The 21,761-nt window shown below is 36.8% G+C and overlaps 5 protein-coding genes across 8 annotated transcripts; 2 read left to right on the plus strand and 3 right to left on the minus strand.

Moving 5' to 3' along the window:
• LOC104761987 (ATP-dependent zinc metalloprotease FTSH 9, chloroplastic) lies at positions 705–4,733 on the minus strand. The gene is made up of 13 exons (XM_010485193.2): positions 3,807–4,733; positions 3,633–3,698; positions 3,412–3,549; positions 3,226–3,291; positions 2,946–3,131; positions 2,776–2,862; positions 2,575–2,688; positions 2,365–2,489; positions 2,166–2,274; positions 1,964–2,089; positions 1,553–1,873; positions 1,353–1,476; positions 705–1,145 (listed from the first exon to the last, which is right to left on the minus strand). Exons 1-13 carry the CDS (start codon positions 4,653–4,655, stop codon positions 1,018–1,020), a joined length of 2,439 nt encoding a protein of 812 aa, XP_010483495.1. The 5' UTR covers positions 4,656–4,733; the 3' UTR covers positions 705–1,017.
• Positions 5,546–8,942, plus strand: LOC104761988 (putative leucine-rich repeat-containing protein DDB_G0290503). The gene is made up of 4 exons (XM_010485194.1): positions 5,546–6,632; positions 6,719–8,130; positions 8,262–8,619; positions 8,728–8,942. The coding sequence occupies exons 1-4, from the start codon at positions 5,546–5,548 to the stop codon at positions 8,733–8,735; spliced, it is 2,865 nt and encodes a 954-aa protein (XP_010483496.1). The 3' UTR covers positions 8,736–8,942.
• LOC104761989 (agamous-like MADS-box protein AGL82) lies at positions 10,221–11,169 on the plus strand. The gene has a single exon (XM_010485196.1). The coding sequence runs from the start codon at positions 10,221–10,223 to the stop codon at positions 11,103–11,105; it is 885 nt and encodes a 294-aa protein (XP_010483498.1). The 3' UTR covers positions 11,106–11,169.
• On the minus strand, positions 12,527–14,837 carry LOC104761990 (transcription factor DIVARICATA-like). 2 transcript variants are annotated; one of them, XM_010485198.2, is made up of 3 exons: positions 14,671–14,837; positions 13,586–14,003; positions 12,527–13,101 (listed from the first exon to the last, which is right to left on the minus strand). In XM_010485198.2, the coding sequence occupies exons 2-3, from the start codon at positions 13,987–13,989 to the stop codon at positions 12,681–12,683; spliced, it is 825 nt and encodes a 274-aa protein (XP_010483500.1). In that variant the 5' UTR covers positions 13,990–14,003; positions 14,671–14,837; the 3' UTR covers positions 12,527–12,680. The 2 variants fall into 2 exon arrangements, with proteins under 2 accessions (XP_010483500.1, XP_010483499.1); XM_010485197.2 differs by having other exon boundaries at positions 13,586–14,837.
• LOC104761992 (laccase-16-like) lies at positions 17,999–21,451 on the minus strand. 3 transcript variants are annotated; one of them, XM_019240400.1, is made up of 7 exons: positions 21,222–21,451; positions 20,821–20,972; positions 20,467–20,711; positions 20,251–20,379; positions 19,603–20,079; positions 18,520–18,987; positions 17,999–18,262 (listed from the first exon to the last, which is right to left on the minus strand). In XM_019240400.1, exons 1-7 carry the CDS (start codon positions 21,327–21,329, stop codon positions 18,132–18,134), a joined length of 1,710 nt encoding a protein of 569 aa, XP_019095945.1. In that variant the 5' UTR covers positions 21,330–21,451; the 3' UTR covers positions 17,999–18,131. The 3 variants fall into 3 exon arrangements, with proteins under 3 accessions (XP_019095945.1, XP_010483503.1, XP_010483502.1); XM_010485201.1 differs by having other exon boundaries at positions 18,520–18,799; positions 19,421–20,079; XM_010485200.1 differs by having other exon boundaries at positions 18,520–18,771; positions 19,387–20,079.

A 21,761-nucleotide genomic window follows, 5' to 3' on the forward strand; every position in this document is an offset into this window, starting at 1 on the left:
TATATTTTACGATGGTAAATAAAAACTAAAGTAATTACGTTGTACAACAACGGTCAACGAGTAAGACCAACACAAACCCATCACCTCTTAATAAAGCACTGCTTCGTTGAAACTTGAAACGGCAAGTGGCACCTTCACATATATCATTATACCATCAATCTATTCTTCTCCATGCTAATCGTAAACAACATCATCACTCATCAGCATAATCAACGCTTACATTGTACATATACATGTGATAGAAAAAAAGGAAAAAAAGGATAAGACACTTGTGGAGAGCGCATGTCAAACCGATCCAACGGCTGAAGAGAAGACACACAGAGCACAAGACAACAAGAATTAATGGCTTCTTTGATTCTAATGTCCTTTGCTCCGGCCACCGTGAGAGTATACGCCACGCGGGGCAAAGGAACCACCACCACCACCAGCAGCACGAAAGAAGAGAAGAGTATCATCGACTTCTTTCTCTCGGCAGTTTAACTAAGCAAGATCAGTTTAACGAGACCGATCCTCTCCTCCAGAAGGTAGAAGAGAAACAAGGAACCACCGTTTCTGGCCGAAAACCCGTTTCGGGCGGCAAGAACTCGGTGGCGGTGCCACAGAAGAAGAACGACGGCTTCGGTGGCCTCTTTGCCAAAAAGTTCTTGAAATCTCACATCTTATATCATATACATTCATGGTTGAGTCATTTTGGACACGATGGATTCATCTTCCCATATGAAGTTGTATATTAACATAAATGGTCTATATATATACAAGTGGAACAATAATAATACAATTGCCAATAACTTTGCAGAAAAAAGGTAGCAAATATTACAACACATGCTCTGTTTAATACCAAGTAAAAAAAAAAAGCTTTTTCTTTTCTATACATACGAAGTCATTGATGGCCAGGACTCGCCAGAGAGGTAGATAGATTCTTTCTAGCTTTTTAATTCTTTTAAGTGTGGCAGAGTCATCAGATGCTTACACAGGCCTGACCTGAGAGATAAAGAGATATAAGAGGCTTTGTAGATGTTAACTGGAGCTAGCTTTTGCTGGAAGCAGAGCAGCTTGTTTTCCTTTGATGAACATAGAAAGTTCCTCTGAGGGAACTACTCTATTTAACCATTTCTGCAGCTCCTCACCTTCTACTTTCTCTTCATCTGAAACCATGTACATGTTTTCAAAACAGAGTCAACTAGTTGAAGAGCTAGATTACGAAATAAGGCCATCAACATGTGATTTCAGTGACAATATCATGCCATGTCCTATTTGAATGCACTAGCCGTTTACTTGTTATTTCACATAACTGGTTCTATGTTTTGCTTTAGTAAAGACAGTATTAGTATCCAGTGGTGTAATGTGTTTACCTTCCAGTTGAGCACCGAGCCCTTCTAATACATCTGGATTAGCACGAACAACAGTCAACGCAACTTCCAGAGCAGATTGCAACAAATTTGTCACCTCTCTTTGAACAAGATCAACTAGATGCCCCTGTGAATTAAGCCTGACATGTTAATTTTGGTTTCCATTTTGAACAAGATTAACTAGAACTGAGGGATAAAGTTACCTGGTCTCTTCCCCATGGTGAACCCCCAGAGTCATCAATGCCACCAGAAGAAAGTGTAGATACAGAGACGGGTCCAATTTTCTGGTTGAGACCATATTCAGCTACTGCCTTGTAGGCCATGTCGGTTGCTCTCCTGATATCATCAAGTGCACCTGTTGATATACGCCCCGAGTAAACAACCTCTTCAGCTGCACGACCTCCAAGAAGTGTTACCAAGCGGCCATGTAACTCATCAATGAAAAGCAAATATCTGTCTTCATGCGTTGGAGGAATGTATGTAAAGCCCAATGCCCCTCCTGATCTTGGTAATATGCTTAATTTCTGAAAACACCAAGGATTAGCAGATAGCATTATTAACACATGTAAACATTCGTATCAGGGCTTTCCAAGAAGCGGTTCTCATTGCTTTACCTCAACACGAGACTGTCCAGGAAGAAGACTTGCAACAGCTGTACCAACAACAGCATGTCCAGCTTCATGCCTTGCAACCACAGCTTTCTCACTACCTTTTAACCTTGCTGTTTTCTTTTCTATGCCCTGAAAGAAACGATGCAATGTAAAGAAACGAACTCTGATGAGCTGTTCAATAGATTCAGAAAGGATAGGACAATACCGCTATAGATCGCTCAACAGCCTGAATGAAGTCAATTTTTTCAACCGTCATCTTGCTCTTCCTTCCGGCTAGCAAAGCAGCCTCATTAACCAGGTTTGCAAGGTCTGCCCTATAAAACCAAACATAAAAGTTGACTAGATATAGAGTAAAAAAGTAGGCAAGAAACTGTCGGGTCAAGAATAAAAATACAAAGTTTTACCCAGTAAAACCGGTTGTCATTGAAGCAATACTAGCTAGGTTGACATCATCTCCCAAAGGAAGCTCTTTCTTTGAAACATGCACTTTCAAAATGGATTCTCTTCCAACTTTGTCAGGTGCTTCCACCTGAAAAAAAGTGTCAGATAGCGTTGATAAAGTATATTACACTGCATGATCATTATAAGTAAAGAAAGCAAGATATTCTACTAACAGTAACGACACGATCAAATCTCCCAGGCCGACGCAGGGCGGAGTCTAAGACATCAGCTCGATTGGTAGCTCCAAGAACAATTACTGCAGAGCTACTGTCAAAACCATCCATCTCCTGCAAACCAGTTCCCGACACATAAATGGGCAATGCAAAGATCATGAAAGCAACTTTGGCAGGAAAAATACTTCGTTACAAACTTACGGTGAGCAACTGATTCAAAGTTTGCTCCCTTTCATCATTGCTGACCATTCTGAATTTACCATCACGACTTTTCGCGACAGCATCTATCTGAAAAGTGAAAGAAAACAGATTTGAGATTTACATAGATATCAAGTACAGGAGGTAACTTATCAGTGATCACGTATTCGCACCTCATCGATAAATATAATTGACGGAGCCTCCTTCTTGGCCCGTGCAAAAAGATCCCTTACGCGTGAAGCACCCATGCCAACATACAGCTCAACAAACTCACTTGCAGAGCAACTTATGAAGGGGACATCAGATTCCCCAGCAACAGCTTTTGCAAGAAGGGTTTTCCCTGTTCCAGGAAGACCGACCTACCAAAAAGGGAAATAAAGCCATAAAGATAATAACCAAACATTGCGCATAAACTCTACCTAGGAAATGGTCAAACTGCATTATATAACTTACCAATAAGACACCACGAGGGGGACGAGCACCTAAACGGGTATACCTATCAGGATTCTTGAGAAATTCCTGCAACAGTTAAGCCAAGTGTAAGAGAAATTAACAAGATTATGAACAAATAGCTATTTCAGAAAGATTTGATAATCATTTCAGAAAAGTGCAGCATCTTTTAAGGACAGATAAACCTACCACAATCTCTTCTAGCTCTTCCTTTGCTTCATCAACACCAGCAACATCTGCAAAAGTGATTGTTTCACCTTCAGTAGAAACTTTTCCCCCACCAGGACCACCACCAGACTTGCGTGTCCTCAGCTGTCCCGTTGTACTCTGTGTATACCTCATAGCTTTTAAGGAAAGTGAACAAGGCCTTAACTTAAACAACCACATTACGGTATCATGAATGTGCAAACCTGAGAAAAGCTAACAGGGAACCGGTGGAGAAGCCCTGCAAGCACTGCGATGTAAAACAGAACTATCTGAAACAACAAAAACAAGAAAAGACGAAACCTTTTCGATATAAGCATTTTGAAATTGCTAGACTTCTAAACAAAAGCCAACAAACAATTACAATGCCATGTCCTTACCAATCCAGAGTTGAAAAAGCCACCAGAGCGCTTATCCGGCGACCCGAATTCAACATTATTCTCAAGCATTTTCTCATAAGGTGTCTTGATATCTCTAGGCCTAGTGGTAGAGTACACAACCCTTTTAGTCGGAGTCACACTTCTAAGCACAGCCTCAGACGACTCAGACATCTTACTACCACTAGTTTCACTCTCTTGCAAATTCCCATCATCTTTCAACTTAAACAAAACATGAACACCATCCACCTCCACTTTCTGAACCTCATTATTATTAACCTTACTCAAGAAATCACTATACGGCACACTCATAAACGTGGTCTGTGTCCGAGGCTCAGAACCAGGTAACGGGATCCCAGGCCTTAGCAGTCTCACCACAAACATAACAATACCCAATTGTAACAACAAAACCCCAATCTCCTGTGCTTGAATGATCGGTTCCCACTGCCATTTCTTCCCTTTAGACCACCACATCCCATTCTTACCTTGCTTCCCTCCTTTCTGCTTCGACGAATTCGAATTCCTCTTTCCTTCTCCCTCCCCATTTCTCCTCTCATTCGAGCTAGCTTTCTGATCACCTTCTTGACAATTCACAATCGTCCTCCTACTACTACTCTTCTTCCTCGGAAACCCTTGCCAAAGATTGAACCTTTCATGGTTTCTCGACCCTGAAACTGATTGAGGAAGCTGAATTGAATTGGAAACAAATCGATACGGATTCTGACGAAACCCTAAAGACCGATCTCGGAAAAAGCTCGAAGCATGCAGATACAGTAAACTACTAGTACTACAACAAGTTGAGAATCGAAACCTATCTTGGATTCCTGAACTTAGCAATTCGATTGTAGACATTACTATTATCTTTTTTGGAACCCTAGAAATTGAGGAAATCAAAAGGAAGACATTGCAACACAGTTTGTTTTAATAATCTAATCTTCTTTTTTTTTTGGTTCACTACAGAAACGCGAGGTTTACTGGCAACAACGACTTCGAATTTCAACCGTTGGATCTAATTACGAGAGATATCTCAACCGTTGATAACGCCGGAGTTCGGTTTTGTAAGAAAGATTATCTGAAGGTTAGAATCCAGTGTTGTGAGAAGTATAGTAAGCAACGGTGTTTTACGTGACGTGGAGAAAAGATAGTGGTTGATGAGATATTCAGGTTTTTTTTCCTGACCACAGGTTTTAAACGGTGGATATGGGCCACCAATCTGAGTTTTTTTTGGCTTCTAATTTTCATGGATATAATTAATTTAAAATTTCTATTTTTGTCACAAAAACACATAAAAATATGTGTTTCCAACATTGTAATCTTTTATTTTTCGTCTAAAATACAAAAATGTAACATAATTTTTTTTGTGCTAGCTTGGCTTGTAGAGGGGAGTACTCAAGAGTCTTGACCGTTCACATTGAATTAGTTTTATAATAGTATAAAATTATTCCTACATTTTTTCTAAATTCTGTAATTAACTTAATTACCAGAAAATTAGGTTTGCGTTAAACAAAAAAAACTTATTTTCTGTTGTGTCATTTTGATGACCTCTTCTATCAAATAAACAAGAATGTAAACTAACAAAATTTAGCAAACTTAAATATCCTGAAATAGAGGATCTCCAGACGATGCTATCTAAAATTGGAAACTCCATTTATCAATTTTTGTTCGGTTTGATGCCAAATTCTTTGCTAAATCTCTGGAAAATTTTGTTTTTCATATCACTTTCATCTTTGATTACATGAAAAATGGGCATTGATGCGAAAGAAACCATCGCAATATTATGGAAAATTCTTGGATATTCGATGAGTATGAGCATCAAGTTCATGAGGAACCATCCGATTTTGTCAGGGGTTTCAATGTTTTTACTCGTGCTATACATTTTCCTTCCTTCTCTCTTGTTCTTTATGATCTACTCGTCACCGGTTCTTGCATGTGCTCTAGTGTATGCCCGCGAAAGGCTAGGATTGAGATTTTCAAGTTTGTATTCGTCTTCAGAGCCAAAAAGTTGTAAAGGAGAAAAGATATGTCATTTAAAACAACAACGAAGTGTTAGACGAAATGCTAGAATGAAAGTTGAAGAATGGGATTCACAAACAAGCGAGGAAGAGAAAGACAAAGTTATCTTGACTTCTCTTTACAATGACTTTCTTGGTCGTACCCCTCAATTCGAAGAGTCTCCCAAAGCTATAGAAACCAATCTAGTAAAAGAAGACAATAAGAAGAAGGTTATTCGTGGAGAGGAAGAAGAATCGTGTGATCTTAATTTTGAAGAACCAATGGTTTGTAGCTGTGAAATCAAATATGAAGAACCGTCGAATGGTAAAGAAGAGATAAGTAATGTTAATGAACATGGGATTTCAGAGATTGAGAGAAATAAGAGACTAGAGTCTCTAATCGCTAGAAGAAGAGCGAGGCGGCTCTTTAGACTAGCTTTAGATCAAAGAAGTAAGCTTCAAGCTGAAGAAACAACTAGCCCTCGAAAGAACAACAACCACCTTCAAATTACGGTTTTGAGGAACTCACTTGAAAGACATCGAAATAATTCTTCTGATGCTACTACTGATAGAGGATTACAGATTCCAGGCTCTGCGCCTTCTGTGATGTTACAAGGGAGAAACCCTTTTGATATTCCTTATGATCCTCAAGAGGAAAGACCTAATCTTACTGGAGATAGCTTTGATCAAGAGTTTTCATTGTTTAATAACCACAAAGATATGTTCTTTTGTCGTCATGAGAGCTTCTGTCGCTTTGCTCATTTTTCTCCAGAACATGCTCAGTGTACGAACAGCCCAGTTTCTTCTTCAGACATTTCAACTACTAGAAAATTTTTAGGTTATATGTCAAATATTATTCTGAATATTAAAATTCTTGCTTGAATCTACTATGTGAATTTATGATGATTTTTTTGTTATCTACAGATTTGGACAATGAGTATATGGATCATACTGAACATGTGCTCCCATGTAATGTCAAAGAAGCTACAATAGAGAAAGATGATAAAAGCGTTGAGAGTGAAAAAACCGGAGAAGGAGAAATAGAGATGAATGACGAGACAGATTCAAACAAAGAAGAAGATGATGATGATTCAAGTTGTTCAGAAGAAAGTGAGTCAGAACTCAACCGTTTGAACAAAGCAGAGCTTAGGGAAGCTATATGCCAATCCATGGATAATTATCCCGGTTATCTTGTGAATCAAACAAGAAATAGTATTCCAGCAACATTGCCAAGAGGTTTAGTAGCCCCAAGACTAGAAGATCACAATATGTTTTACACTCGCAAATGCGGAAATTCGCATAGTCGAACATTTTCAGTTGCCTCAGATATGCAAGTTGAGGTCTCAGAGATAGGTTCACCTCCTACAACAGTTGATTGGCTTGATGATTGGTCTAATGGCGGGGAATCTTACATTTATGATACAGATATTGATAGAGAAATTGTCTGCGATGAAGAATCGCGTAAGAGGATCTCTCACCAATATGAATCAAGAAGTGGAATAGATTCAAAAGAGGAGAATAATGAATCTGCATGGATTAAACTTGAGACCAAGCTAGATCAAAATTGTGTGGTTGATCAAAACCTAATAACAGGTGATGATATGTCATTTTTAGATAGAAGAAGCCACAATGAAGACATTCTTGAGCATAAACCTTCTAGTTCTAGTGATGTGTCCAAGCCCAGAAGATCTGCAAAACTTGAAGGCATGTTGTTCCATACAAGTGCGTCACTGTCTTCTATAACAGAAGAACCTGAAATAATCTTAGACTCAATAGATGGGGAAAGCTCAGAAAATATGAATAATTTGACTAAAGAACTAAGTGATCAGAGACCTATGATTACTCATGATTCATCCATGAAGAATTTGATTGATGAAGAAGTGGTTGATATGCAACAAGTAGTAAATGATGATCTTTCTGTATCGCCTAAGGTTATTGTATTAGATATCATTGATCATCAGCAGAAAGATCATATATTGAATAGCACCATTCAAGGAGAACATGAGGTAACTAAGAGCCCCTTGGATGCTTCTTTGGACACAACCTATATAGAATCATTTGAAAGAGAGGTAGAAGAAGAAGAACCAAACTTAAACAATTTTGTTAAGGAAATAACAAAACAACAAGAAAATGAGGCATGTCAAAGTGATTTGAAGAGTTCTCTAGGGCATGTTCTTACAGAGTTACTAGAAAATGAGGCAATGGGAGAAAATGATCAAAAACTAGTCAAAGGTATTGATGAGAAAGTAACGCCAATAGAGGAAGAGAAAACTCATAATGTCTTGGAAGCATCTTCAAGCCATCACTCTCAAGATTCACAACTATGGACTCAACAGGTTCACCTTCTATTCTAATCATCTTTGATTATGTGATGTTACATAATTATGTACAGCCATATACTAAGACAATAAATTGTATTAGCCCCTTCTCTGTTTTAGTAATTGTGTCTTCTTTCTCCATTGAATAGTGTGGTATATATTCTATTTCTTCCCAAAGGATATCACCAAAAACATTGGAGATCACCCAACAACTAGAGCAAGAAGATGTTATTGTTCCTGCAAACACTGTCTCTCAAGATATTAATAAAGAGGAACTCGGTGCAGTAGCCAATGACTTAGCTGCTAGTGAAAGCAATAATGAAGATAATCAAAAACTCTTTCAACAAGTTGAAGGTATGGAAAAGAAGATAGAGCTTGATTTAGAATCATTGTACCATAATATTGGTATAGACGCTCCAGAAATCGACGATGAAGCATACAAGAAAGTGAATGGGGAAATGCAAAATGCAGGGATCCAAACAACAAAAGACGATCACATAGTCTTAGGTTAGTCTTAATTCAAAAATAGAGATTCTATAAATAAAGAATAGATTAATTATAAATTATTTCATGTTCTTTATATTGATAACCAAATGCTTATTATTATTTCTGCAGAAGAATAACAGATTGATGATACACAGTGGATCATGACGAAGAAAATAAGTAAAGTTGCACATAAGGTCTATTTCACCACAAGGAACTTAACGGTAGATACATCATTCAATGAAAATTTGTTACAGATTCTTTTTAAAAAATTTGATTGATTTATCAAGTGAAACAAATTGTTGTAACATTTATTTAATGTACTTTTTTGTTGAATTAAAATTTGTAAAGGGAATTTTTTTTTTTTTTTGTAATATTTAGAGATGTACCATTTTTTTTCATTTTACTTTTGGTTTAATGTTAAGATTATATTAGCAAAACACATTACAAAATAAATAATTTGGATTAACAACAACAGATGAATGAGATAGAGAAAATGAAATTTAAGGGAAGACGTAGAAGAATGATCCCGCGGAAGACGATCTATCGTACAGTCCACAACGGCTCTAAGAGCTGTCGGCTTCGAAGTAGGATGAGGTGATTGAATAGCTGTCGGCAAAGAGGATGATATGAACATTTAAACAAAAAAAAGTATATTAGCAAATTACAAAATATTATACCGTCTAAACTGAAAAGGAAAAAAAGATTAAATGTATCTGTGTTTAACCTTTTCTCTTTCTTGCGTAGCATCTTCAAATTAGTATATCTTCCATTTTGACAAACTAAATATTCCAGTTTTAATTCTTCTTTCCTAAATACTCATATTCATTTAAAGAATATATCTCGTGATCTTTGACTTCTTTCCTTAAACACAAACTAAATCAAAACTCGATATCTATAATCCCGCATATATTAGCTCGATTTCACCCATATTCCGACAGAAGCTCCAATAAATGGTTTGCGCATAAAAAAAAAGTCTCATTGAAACTTTGCTTCGATATTCAAGTGTACTTTTTCTTTTTCTTTTGATACATAATATACATAAACAGCTTTTACATTTGTTCATCAGTTCTACTTTTGGTTCTAAGGTTTTTCATCTTCCATTGTCTATTCGTTCTGTTGTGGGATTTTTCTTACGGTTTCTTTTTGCTAGATTGATTTTGTTTTGGGGTGTGTCGAAAATTATATTAGCTCCTACTTCTCGAATTCCTACTCTTGGCTTTGCGTTTCTGATTTGTTTGTTAGTCGATTTCAAAAAAAAAAAGTTGTCCTATCGTGTGGTTTGTGATCGTGTTGGGTTAAAGTTGCTTAATTAGAGAAAAACATAAAAGCCTAGTTAAGTTTGATCAAAAGTTGAGTTTTTATACACTAGATGTATATAGGGTACGTATTTATGTTATATATTCACAAAACGCTTATAAACGTAAACGATTATTCAAATCTTTGGTTTGGCTTAGAGAAAAAATACTAGCTTGAAAAACCTAAACGCCTATAAACATAAACGATTATTCATATATAAAACATGTATATATCAGTTCAATATATTTGTATGTCGTTTTTGACGACAATAGATTTATGTTTATATGTTTTTTGTATTAACAATAATTTGATTGGTTACAAAAAGGATGATCAAGGAGAAAGTGAACCTACAAAGGATAGCGAACGATAAGACAAGGGTAACAACTTACAAGAAGAGGAAAGCTAGTCTTTACAAGAAGGCAACGGAATTCTCAACTCTCTGCGGTGTCAAGACATGTCTCATCGTCTATGGTCCCACTAAGGCGACGGATGAGGTGATTTCCGAGCCAGAGATATGGCCGAGGGACGAGACCAAAGTCAGAGACATCATACGTAAGTGCAAAGACACAGTGTCGAACAGCTGCAAGAAAGAAAACCACGTGGAAACTTTCGTTAACGATTTAGGGAAAGCGAAAGAGATGGAGACTAATAAAAAGGTACTTAAGAGTGAGAATAAGTATTGTCACTGGGACCAGAAGCTAGACAAGTGTTCTCGAGAGCAGCTACGTGCGATATTCTGTGCCGTGGATAGCAAGTTACACGAAGCTGTGGCGAGACAGGAACCTAGTATGTTTAGGGTTCATCATCAAGCCATGGACACACCAATCCCGCAGAGTTTAATGGATCAACATTACATGCAACAGTATTTTTCTGAGCAGCCACAGTTTCAAGGCTTCCCTAATAACTATAACAATATGTGTTACTCGTTCATCCCTCCTCATGATGTTCAGATTCAAATGGACCCGAATCTCACGGATAACTGGACCAACTTGGGGTTAAATCAAGGCTTGATGATGTCAAAGGGAAACGATGGTACTCAGTTGATGCAGAGGCAAGCACAGCCTTATTACAATCGTGAACCGGTTGTACCGAGGTCTGCAGCTTATAATGTGAACCCGTTTGCGGGATATCAAGTCCCGTTCAATATTCCTTGGAGGTTATCGGGAAATCAAGTTGAAGACTGGGATCTTTCAGGGAAGAACCCGATTTGAATGACGGAGCTTAATTAGTTTTTAGGGTTTTATTTATTATTCTGTTTCTGTTGGTATTGTTGTATATGATGGCTTGGTTTTGTCAAGTTTCTTTTTGGCATAACATCATCATTTTTACATTCTATAAAAGTTTCGGTTTTAGGTAATAATAGGTAGTATACTTTTCCTTAAACACACTCGATAAACTATTGTACCACTTATTATATTATCACTATGTCTTTTTTACAAATTTTTATCTTTGGCCATCTACCATCTGTCATATTAGCAATAACTAAAAACAAATTTAGATATAGTTCTTTTGTATTTTTCTATATGTCGGGATGAATGTAGGCAGGGACACATCAACAACACTAGTACAAAGTTACAAACCATTAAAACTATAAATTATATCAATAGAGTTATTTTTCTTTGTGATTTTTTTTCTATAAAATAAAATATTTTTATGGCTCTTTGCTCTAGTTCAACTGTATGTAGCCTAATGATTTACACTTTTCAGTGGATAGAATTCTGGAATTCTTTAGTTATATAGATAAAGAAAACAATAAGATATTACTGTCTGTAATATATGGACTAGCATAATGTTGAGGAAAATAAAAGGTCTACAATATCGTAATTAATTAATTGCATTGTTCTCATACATTGTCCGTTGTGTTATAACTTCAAGTGGTTGTTGAAAGCATAGTTTGGTTGATTGAGACGAACAATGAATAATGCCATATTATGATCTATACGTTATGCAAACAGTAAACGACAAAAATTGGATATTAGTTAGAGATGGCCAAGTTTGTGTCTTTTTGAACCTTTTCGCTGCAACTTGTATAACATATTTCTATTTTTTTCAGAATAATTTTCTTATCATGTGTGTGATACTATATATATGATAATTATATGAATTAGACTAGTGTTGTGTTTTCATAACCATCATTAGTAAATTTAGCACTGTTTAGGATTTATTAAAGCACTTCCAAAATCTGGTAATTCGGTACGGTTTGTCGTCTATATTGGACAGTAACAGAGTATCGTACATATGTTGATGTTTTGTTAGGTTAACTCTTCAAGCCGGTTCATGAAGCTTACAACGATGAGTCGATGACCTTCTGTCAGTATGTGTACGGGATGCCATGTGTGTGAAGCTGCGAAAGCCCATTTTGTAATGGTGGTCCAGAAGTGAAGTTGATGTGTACGTAGTTGGAATTATGTTACGAATATAATAGAAGCTGGTAAACTCGATAATCACACTTCGGTTCAATTTGGCTAAACTTGTATATCGTTTAAATTTGTCAATCAACATTTTACCCACACCGATTTTCCATTTTGTCACACACCCACTGGTTATTTTGCAACTTGCAACCATTTGAAACATTTAATAAAACATGAACGATGTAGCTGGGTCAAAAAAGAAGGAAAAAAACGAATAACAATTTAACTCTGTCACGAGACTTTCATTAACTATTTCGATATTGAAATTAAAACAAATGGACGTTTATTTTACAATTGCCAATTACGATTGTTTCGTCCATATGAAAAATTAAGAATTTCACTTACACCGTTTAATTAGAGATGGATCTCCATTAGCTATAGTTGAAACATTGTGTTTTGCGCATCATAGCAAGAATCTGCATTGTTAAATCCTCCAAGCATAACCTGGCCGTACGAGTGAACGCCACTAATAGCGTTTCCAATCGTTATGTTGAAAGCATCCGCATGCGTTCCATTGTTGTCCGTTTCATTCCACGGAAACAGGGTAAGCCTTGAACGCTGTTCTCCTACAACAATTGAGCTCTTATTGCTCTCCAGGGAAGCTTCGTCTTCGAGATTCACGGTGGTTATGTCGTGAATGCTTGCTCGCCTTTTGTCCTTGCCCCCGGAAAGTTGCCGGATAAAGTATTTTTGGGCGTGGCTAGCGACTTGAGTCGGCGTTCGTGTTATCACGAAGTTCCGAGATATGTTTCTCCAATCTCCTTTCCCGTATTTCTTCAAACCCATTAGAAATAGCCTGAGAATTGTGACAATTATTGAATCAAATATACATCACAAATCAATATGAAAACATAAATATGTCATTACCAAACTAAATTGTTCAATCTAGGTATGATTTGTTATATATGTTATTAGGCAAGATTTTACAGCCAAACAGTGTGTTGCATAATCGTGAATATACTATGACTATGCATGCATTTCTTCGAACCAATTAAGACAGATTGTGACAAATATCTAATCAAAGATATTTTTAATAAAGTGTATATACTACAGAATATTATACTATCATATTGTCATTCTTAATCACTATAGTAATGAAAATATTGGATATTTTTCCAAATATTTTTATTAAATTGATGACATGATTTATGAACTGTTTCACCGCTTTTCACGATTAATGATCAACATTTATGCCAATAATTTCTACCACTCCGGTATAAAACATATAATTCCGGTTAAATTTGAATTCCGATAAACCGGAAAAGGAATCAAAGACTTACTTGTGTTCTTCCTCCGTCCAAGGAACGCCTTTTTTCCTCTCCAGCTCCGGCGATCTACCGGCCGAAGACCGTTTATAACATACAGAATGACCCGGTTTGAACCCGTTGCACCCGCCACTTCCACCGCCGCCGGCCCAATCCAGAGTGAAAGGGGAGGTAACGTAACCGGGGACCGGGATTAAACCGGCCTCGATGCTGCTGACATCAGCTTCCAGATCGTTGTACTGTCTGATGACGTCACTCACGGTCTTCCCCGGAATCACCGCCGCCACCTTCTGCCACCTATCAGGAGTGTTGTCGTCGTAAACCGCCAGAGCATTCTCGAATGCCTTGTTCTCCGCCGCCGTCCACGTGCAACCTTCCCCGGAAGCTGCTACACCGGCGTTGCTCTTCGTATCTTCCATGAGCCAGTTCCCACCTGACACGTGTGACGTCGTCGGTCTCAGAACCTCCATGTCCGAAAACTAAAAAAACCTAGCTCTGTTTTTTTTTTTTTACGATATGTAAGAATAAATCATACCGACAAAGGTTGGATTTACGGAGTTTGGGATCAAATAAGATCCAAAGAATCAAAATAATTTTTTTTGGGGGGGTTTATTGATAGGAAGGAAGAGATAAGAGAATCAAAGGAAGAACACAAAAAACAATATCAAATGGTACTTCATTTTTATTTTGTTTAGAGAAGAAATCATAAGAATTTATTTGAAGCATTGCTTAAGAGTTTAGACCCACTTCAAGGAATCTTGAAAAGTTTAAAACTTTTGAAAAAAAAAAAAAAGAATTTAGAGTAAAAAATCTAGTCGAGATCTGTGTATAGTGAGCCAAAAGAAAAAAAAAAAAAAAAGAGAGAAATTTATTTGGGTAGCTCTGAGATTTTTGCAGAAGAAATAAAACGAATCTATTGGTTTTCCAGATTTGGTGGAGCTAACAAAGCATGAGTGGTATATTTAAGTATCAGAGAGACTCGGAGTTAAAAAGATCTGGGCTGTGGATAAAATTTCTCGGGAAAATAAACATATGGCTACAGAAAATGAAAAACAAAAGAAAAAGAAAATTAATATGGACGAAGCTACCTTGGAGCTTACCCAATTAGGAAAACTATAACGTGCAAGCAGAAGCAAATGAACCCATAAATGGAAAGAAAACTAAAACCAGAGACCAAATTCTCAACTTTTCTCGTGTTAAAAGAAAAAAAGAAGAGAGAAGAAGTAGGCAGAGAAAAAGAGGCCATGGTGATGATTTGTGCTCTTATACATATAGTTCTGTTCTTGAGAAGCTAAATTTTAGGTGATACTGTTTTTTTTTTTTTTTTTTTTTTTTNTACAGAAAATAAGATTTGATTCTCATTTTTAACTCCTTTCTACTTTTTTTTTGTCACCTTACATAGTTATATTCCTGCTTGATAGTGAATAATACTTTCATACACATTTAACAGTAATTGTTCCACTAATTACGTTATATTTTGGGGTAAATCCGATGAAAGTTTGATTAGTTTAGTTGTTTTATACACACTTCAAATAGATACTTGAAATGAGAATACATCGTTAAAAATTATGATTTAAAAAAAAACAAAAGTGGAATGTACACCGCTTGAAAAATTGCTCACAACTGTCTCTAATTTACCAAATGTGGTCCATTTTTTTTTTAATCTTAACCACGCTATACAAACTCTGCTTTTGAAATTATTTTGATTTTAAGTTATGCTGTAGCTACTTAATTGACCCTGAAATATTTAAGGCTTTTTCAATGGAGAAGTAATTAGTTGATTATGATTTATGGAGTCTGTTTCCATATTCACGATACTAGTATAGTAGTATAAATGGTGTAACAGGCATGTACTAGTATTTAAGAGTTCGAACTAGTTAAATTGACAATAATTTGAAGTGTTTGTGTAGTCTTATAAATTAAAACAGTAAATACTACCGTGTTATTGATTTGGTTTGGTCATGCGAGAAGATCAGAAGACATGAAAAAAGAATTGAAGGAAAAATTCCGTGACCCCTATGATATAATGATGGTGAACACTCTGAAAATATTTTGAAATACAAAAATAGTTGTAATTGCGATAAAACAAAAATTATAATATTTGTTTAAATAGACGAAGTTGACATTTTTTGGGAGTGTACGATGCCTCTCAGGAAAAAAAAATAATAATAACAAAATTTTCCACATTCTTATTAAAATAAAAAGATACTATATATTTTATTATAAGAAAAAAAACATATACGTTACTGTATACTTTTATAAAATTTTCTTTCACTGATTACGTACAGTTCATCTCTAGTATTTTATTTAATTATTTTGCAATTTGGGGATTTTATGTGTCAGATCGGGGAAAAAGGAGCCGCCAAATGAACGGTCGAGATCAGCGGTAACTTACATGGCCAAGTTGTACAAAAGGGGTCCACGTGAGATGCGCGTTTTGCATTATCATTGGTCCGTTCTCTCCACTTTTTTTATTTTCTCTTGTTTTTTTTTCAAGACCTCGAGGAATCTGTCTTCTCCATTATGATTCGTTCACGTGTCTGACTTCTGTACGTTAGATCTGTTAATGACGACGAGTCGACACGTGAGATCTTCGATGGCTCCCAATTGGTTTGGTTTGGTAACGTTTCGTACTTCGTAGGATGTTTTGGAGCCGAGATTCTATGGAGGTTGTTGTTACGTACTGGTTAGTAAATCAAATCAAGAACGAGATACAAACTATAGAAATTACAACAAACACACCAAAATCACCGTACGTAGCCTAGCTACGATAATCATACCAACCACCGTTCTGACAGATATTAAAAACGTTACGATTGAATCCAAAATATATAATTTTCCCAAACCTATAAATGAATGTACGAAGAAGTTATAGATCAAACTTACTTATCTGTACGAGTTGACCATCGCATGAGTTGTCTTTACTCAAAAATTCAAAATACCACAGTGATTTGTTTATATATATTTTATGAAGAATCTTGGGACATTTCAAAGAAATCCATTGCCGAGTTTATTAGTACAACATAACATTCCTCATTTCACGGATCACTGCATAGATTATATATTATATACGTCCTAATTACAGTGTTTTAGGAAGAGCACTAGATAATTACATTTGTAGTCAAATGAAACTTTGTTTATTAAGCCGGTAAGCTTGTGTTACGTGGCTGGTGATGGTACCATACCGTACTTAGAGAATAGATTATATCACCTTAATCCAGTTCAAAATGTTCAAAATTGACCTTGATCATATACTATTAGAGAAAAAACTTTTGTCCCCCAATCATATATATGTCACAGTGTACATCTCCAGTGATAGTTACGGGCTTTTCAATTATGTTTTTTTTTAATGTACTTAATTAGAAGTTTTTCAAATACGTTACCTTTTAATTAATTTTTTTTGTTCAATACATTTTCTCTACTAAATATAATTTAGAAAGTACAATTCTTTGGAATTAGTCAATTGAACAAAAAATTGATTGACCTAGCACTTTTAAATCATTTATGTCATATTGTCATTTCATTTAAAGGTGAGTAAAAAGCTTAAAAATATATCTAAAAACTAAAATCTTTCGCACATGTTTCAAATATGAAAAACTGCAAAAAAATTTCTTCTTTCACCCCAAAAAAAGAAAAATTGTTAAATAATTATTTCAAGATCGCCAAAAAAAAAATGATCATTGGTCAGAATTTGTAGTTTATGCATGTTTATTTTGGCCTATAAATAATGATTTAATCAAGTTTCTATTGAACAGGATGTTGACATCCTTACAGTATTAAACAATTAAATTATTATTTTATTTTGGAATTCTAGTGCCCCTTTGGACTTTCAAGGAGGTGTATATGCAGGGGAAGGTCTAAATGTTGGAGAGGCATGCCAATAATTGAATAGTAGCTTTTGCCATTTTTGGTACAACTAATATTCTCCAAACAATTTTTTCCCATTAATAGAAGTATTCGAAAATTAAATACTCTTAAAATCATTTAGATGCTCTAACATTTGTATATTATTTTATTTCAGACAGGGAATAAGTCAGAAATCTGTTTAAACAGAAATTAAAATCAAACTGAGGTGTTGGTGCACCAAGGGACAAAACGTCTTGCGTAATGGATGAAACAGCGAAAATCTTTTGGAATCAATTCCCTGACAATTTTAATGTGTTTTATTTTTCTCATGATATATAAACTATTATGGTAAAATTTCATGGAAATTGTGATTCCAGTATAGCTTAATAATATGTACATGTCCTGTGTACACGTAAGTATTTGTTTATACATATGAACAAACAAATGTGTAAGGATCCAATTAAATGGTTTAGATATATATATTTTACGTTTTCAATACGTATGACGCCCTCTTATCTCACACTCTCAAAATCATCAACTCTCTACCATAGTTCAATTAAAAATATGTCATTAAATAAAAATTTCTCTTTGTTTTATTATTACATGCAAAATAAATAATTAGAACTCATCCACTAAAACCAGCATTTATTTCCCCAAAAAGTAACTAAATATAAATCCCACAAAAAAAAATGATACAAATTAATAAAAACATATCCTAACATCTGGGAAGATCAGCGGGTGGAGGAAGCAATGACTGGTCAGGACCGTGACCATTGTCGACGACGAATGCCATCTTTAATCCCCAAGTTGTATGTAATTCCAAGTGACAATGCATGAACCATACTCCTTCATTTGTAACAAAAAAATAAACAAATCAATTACCACAAAAACAATACTTTAGCAAGTTGGACCGAATATTAAATAATTCGCTACAAGAATATATATACTTAAAACCAATTCGTGATTGAAAGAAAGCCTAAAAAACACTAAAGTATGACAGCTTTTTTTATGTAATAACGAAAAGAAGAACCAATCCCTATTAAAAAATTAGCTACACTTAATAGCTTTATAGGCATTATTTTTAAAAAGTGAGTTTTATTTACCTGGATTGTCGGCGATAAATCTAATGGCAGTCCAACCACCGGCTGGAACTCCAACGGTGTTTCTTTCTACCGGATCCACCAAATTGAAAATTTTCGGATCTTTTTCCGGGTTAAAGTTCCCCAAACCTCTACCGACTTCGAAGAAGTTAAACCCATGAAGATGAAATGGATGGTTATCCGACAAGATCATGGCTGTATTCTGTAAAACTATTTGCACCGTTGCGTTGTACGGTAGCCTGTAAAGCTTTGTACCTTTCATCGTCGCGGCATTAACGCCTAGCTTTACCGGTGCCGTATAATCGTACGGATTCAAAGGTTTAGCCGGGAAATCGTCGGTAAATACACCGGAAATGTTAAAGAAATGGGCTTGGAGTAAAGCGGTCTTAGGCATGGTAAACGTTACGTTGTTTATTCCGGCCACTAAGCGAATGCCCTTGCTGCAGCTGGGACATGGGTTTGCGCCAAGACCTACCGTGAAGAACAAGGAACGGTCCACGGTGCTTGGAACCCTAGCCGGATACTCGCGAGAGTTCAAGCTCCTGAGTGATTTAGTGAATTTGGCCGCAACCCATGTTGCGTTTTGCGGCGGAAGTGATGCAAGAATGGTTTTTTTGAAGGTGGGAACGGACGTGGCGGTAGGGCCGATGTAGTGGAGAGTGGCGGTGGCTGTGACGTTGTCGTACGGGATGTGAGCGTCCGTAAATGTTGTGGCGGCGACCATGTAGTTGGAACCAGCGTTTGCGTTGGCTGTTAAGAGAACGTTAGTAGTCTGTCCCGGGGCGATGTATACTGTGTCGGTTTTATAAGGTTTGGTGTAAACAGCATCAACTTCCACAACGGTTAGTACGTGACNGTAAAGCTTTGTACCTTTCATCGTCGCGGCATTAACGCCTAGCTTTACCGGTGCCGTATAATCGTACGGATTCAAAGGTTTAGCCGGGAAATCGTCGGTAAATACACCGGAAATGTTAAAGAAATGGGCTTGGAGTAAAGCGGTCTTAGGCATGGTAAACGTTACGTTGTTTATTCCGGCCACTAAGCGAATGCCCTTGCTGCAGCTGGGACATGGGTTTGCGCCAAGACCTACCGTGAAGAACAAGGAACGGTCCACGGTGCTTGGAACCCTAGCCGGATACTCGCGAGAGTTCAAGCTCCTGAGTGATTTAGTGAATTTGGCCGCAACCCATGTTGCGTTTTGCGGCGGAAGTGATGCAAGAATGGTTTTTTTGAAGGTGGGAACGGACGTGGCGGTAGGGCCGATGTAGTGGAGAGTGGCGGTGGCTGTGACGTTGTCGTACGGGATGTGAGCGTCCGTAAATGTTGTGGCGGCGACCATGTAGTTGGAACCAGCGTTTGCGTTGGCTGTTAAGAGAACGTTAGTAGTCTGTCCCGGGGCGATGTATACTGTGTCGGTTTTATAAGGTTTGGTGTAAACAGCATCAACTTCCACAACGGTTAGTACGTGACCAGCAATTTTAAAGAAGAGCTCTTCGTTTAACGCCGCGTTGATGATCCGTAACATGTATGTCTTTCCTGCTCTCACGGGTAAACCGTAGCTACCTACAAGTGAAAAGAGCATTATAAACTAGAAAAGAAAAGAACCGAAACATGTAACTCTAGTGGCTTTGTGCTAGTGTACTTGTTGTGTCACAATTTGATAGTATAAAAAGTAAAACATAGAAGAAAGAATTACTTAATGAAAAGTGGTAAGCATTATTGATAGAAAATTACTTTGGGAAGGACAATTAGAGATGGAGCCTGAATGACCATTGATGGTATGTGCATCAGAAGCGCTAGGAGCTGTTCCAATTTTTGAAGCCACGTTTATAAGTTCTTCCACGTCCGATTTCCACCATTCACCTATATATTATGAAGATTAACAACTATAATTGTATAGAGAGAATCCTTTAAAGAAAAGTGTGTTTTGGATTTTGGGTAGTCGCTCACCAAGAACAATGGTTTTCTCTTTGTATGGCTTGGGGAAAGGGTATGGGACACCAAGCTTAGGCAAGATGACAATGGCGCCGTGCACCGTGGCACGAAGCCACAAGATGTGAGCATGCCACCATAGGGTTCCTCGTTGACCCGTCAATGTAAAATTGTGGATATAATTTTGTCCCGGTTGGATAGGACATTGTGTTATGTAAGCCGGTCCATCTGCCCAACCTGTCCTCAATTGTCTGATGCCGTGCCTAAACCCTTATTCTTAGTTAGTTGTTGGGTCTAACATTGTTAAAGTTAATCAAAGAAAGGGACTACTTTCACTAATATCCTAAAACGGGTTTGTTTGAGGTTGCTCACCAGTGGATGGAGACGTTGTACTTCACGTGATTCACTACTTTGATCAAAATAGTGTCGCCTTCTCTAGCAACAATTGTGGGGCCCGGAAACTTTCCATTGACGGTGACGATAGGCTTCGACGAGCACAGCTTCGTGGTGTTCGTCATCACCACCTAGTGGACACACATTTCAATCCAACGCTCAGTACATACTACATGATACTTTTCATGCATGAATCGTTATGCATATCAACCAATGGATTAGATTATCACTTATCAGCGGATGTACGTAAACAACTTTTTTTTTGCATAACTAAGAAACTCTAGCTAGGCTTTTAAGTCTATAATAACTAAAATTACACTCTTACGTAAGAGACTTTTTTTACATGTATGCATACGCACATATGGCGAGGAGAGACTCACATTAAATTTGTAATGTCGGATCATGGCCTGAACGGTGGTCGTCGGCGATAGAAGTACAACCACAAAGAGCGTTAGGACGCAAAAGCAAAATCGTCTCGGGATCTCCATTAGTCTCGGAAGCTTTTTGTCTTGATGTTTGTTGTTATTTGTATTGTGTATATAGATGTGTTTGAGAACAATGAAAGAAAGGGAGAAAATTGATGCGATGTTGTATTTACTTATTAGGTTGAAGGAAGAGTCCTGATCATGTACTCTTTGAAGGGAACTTACTGGAAGAGGAAAGACTTGCTTCTACTAAATATTATTGGAGCTTGGAGAGATTAAATATATTAATAGCTAGCAAAATACATTTTGACTGTAAAAATGGAAAGATCAAGAAACAAGATTTTACAGGTCAAAAGGGCTTAGGTGATCTGGTGGCTCAACCGTATTTAGGGTTAAGTAATTAACCTCATCCTCCATCTAACCAAACTCAACCACATTTGTTCTTTCATATATATCTCTATTGTGTCTATTTAATAAAGTTTATTTAATTAACGA

Source organism: Camelina sativa, chromosome 18 (assembly GCF_000633955.1).
Source record: "Camelina sativa cultivar DH55 chromosome 18, Cs, whole genome shotgun sequence".
In the NCBI taxonomy this organism is placed as follows: Eukaryota; Viridiplantae; Streptophyta; class Magnoliopsida; order Brassicales; family Brassicaceae; genus Camelina; species Camelina sativa.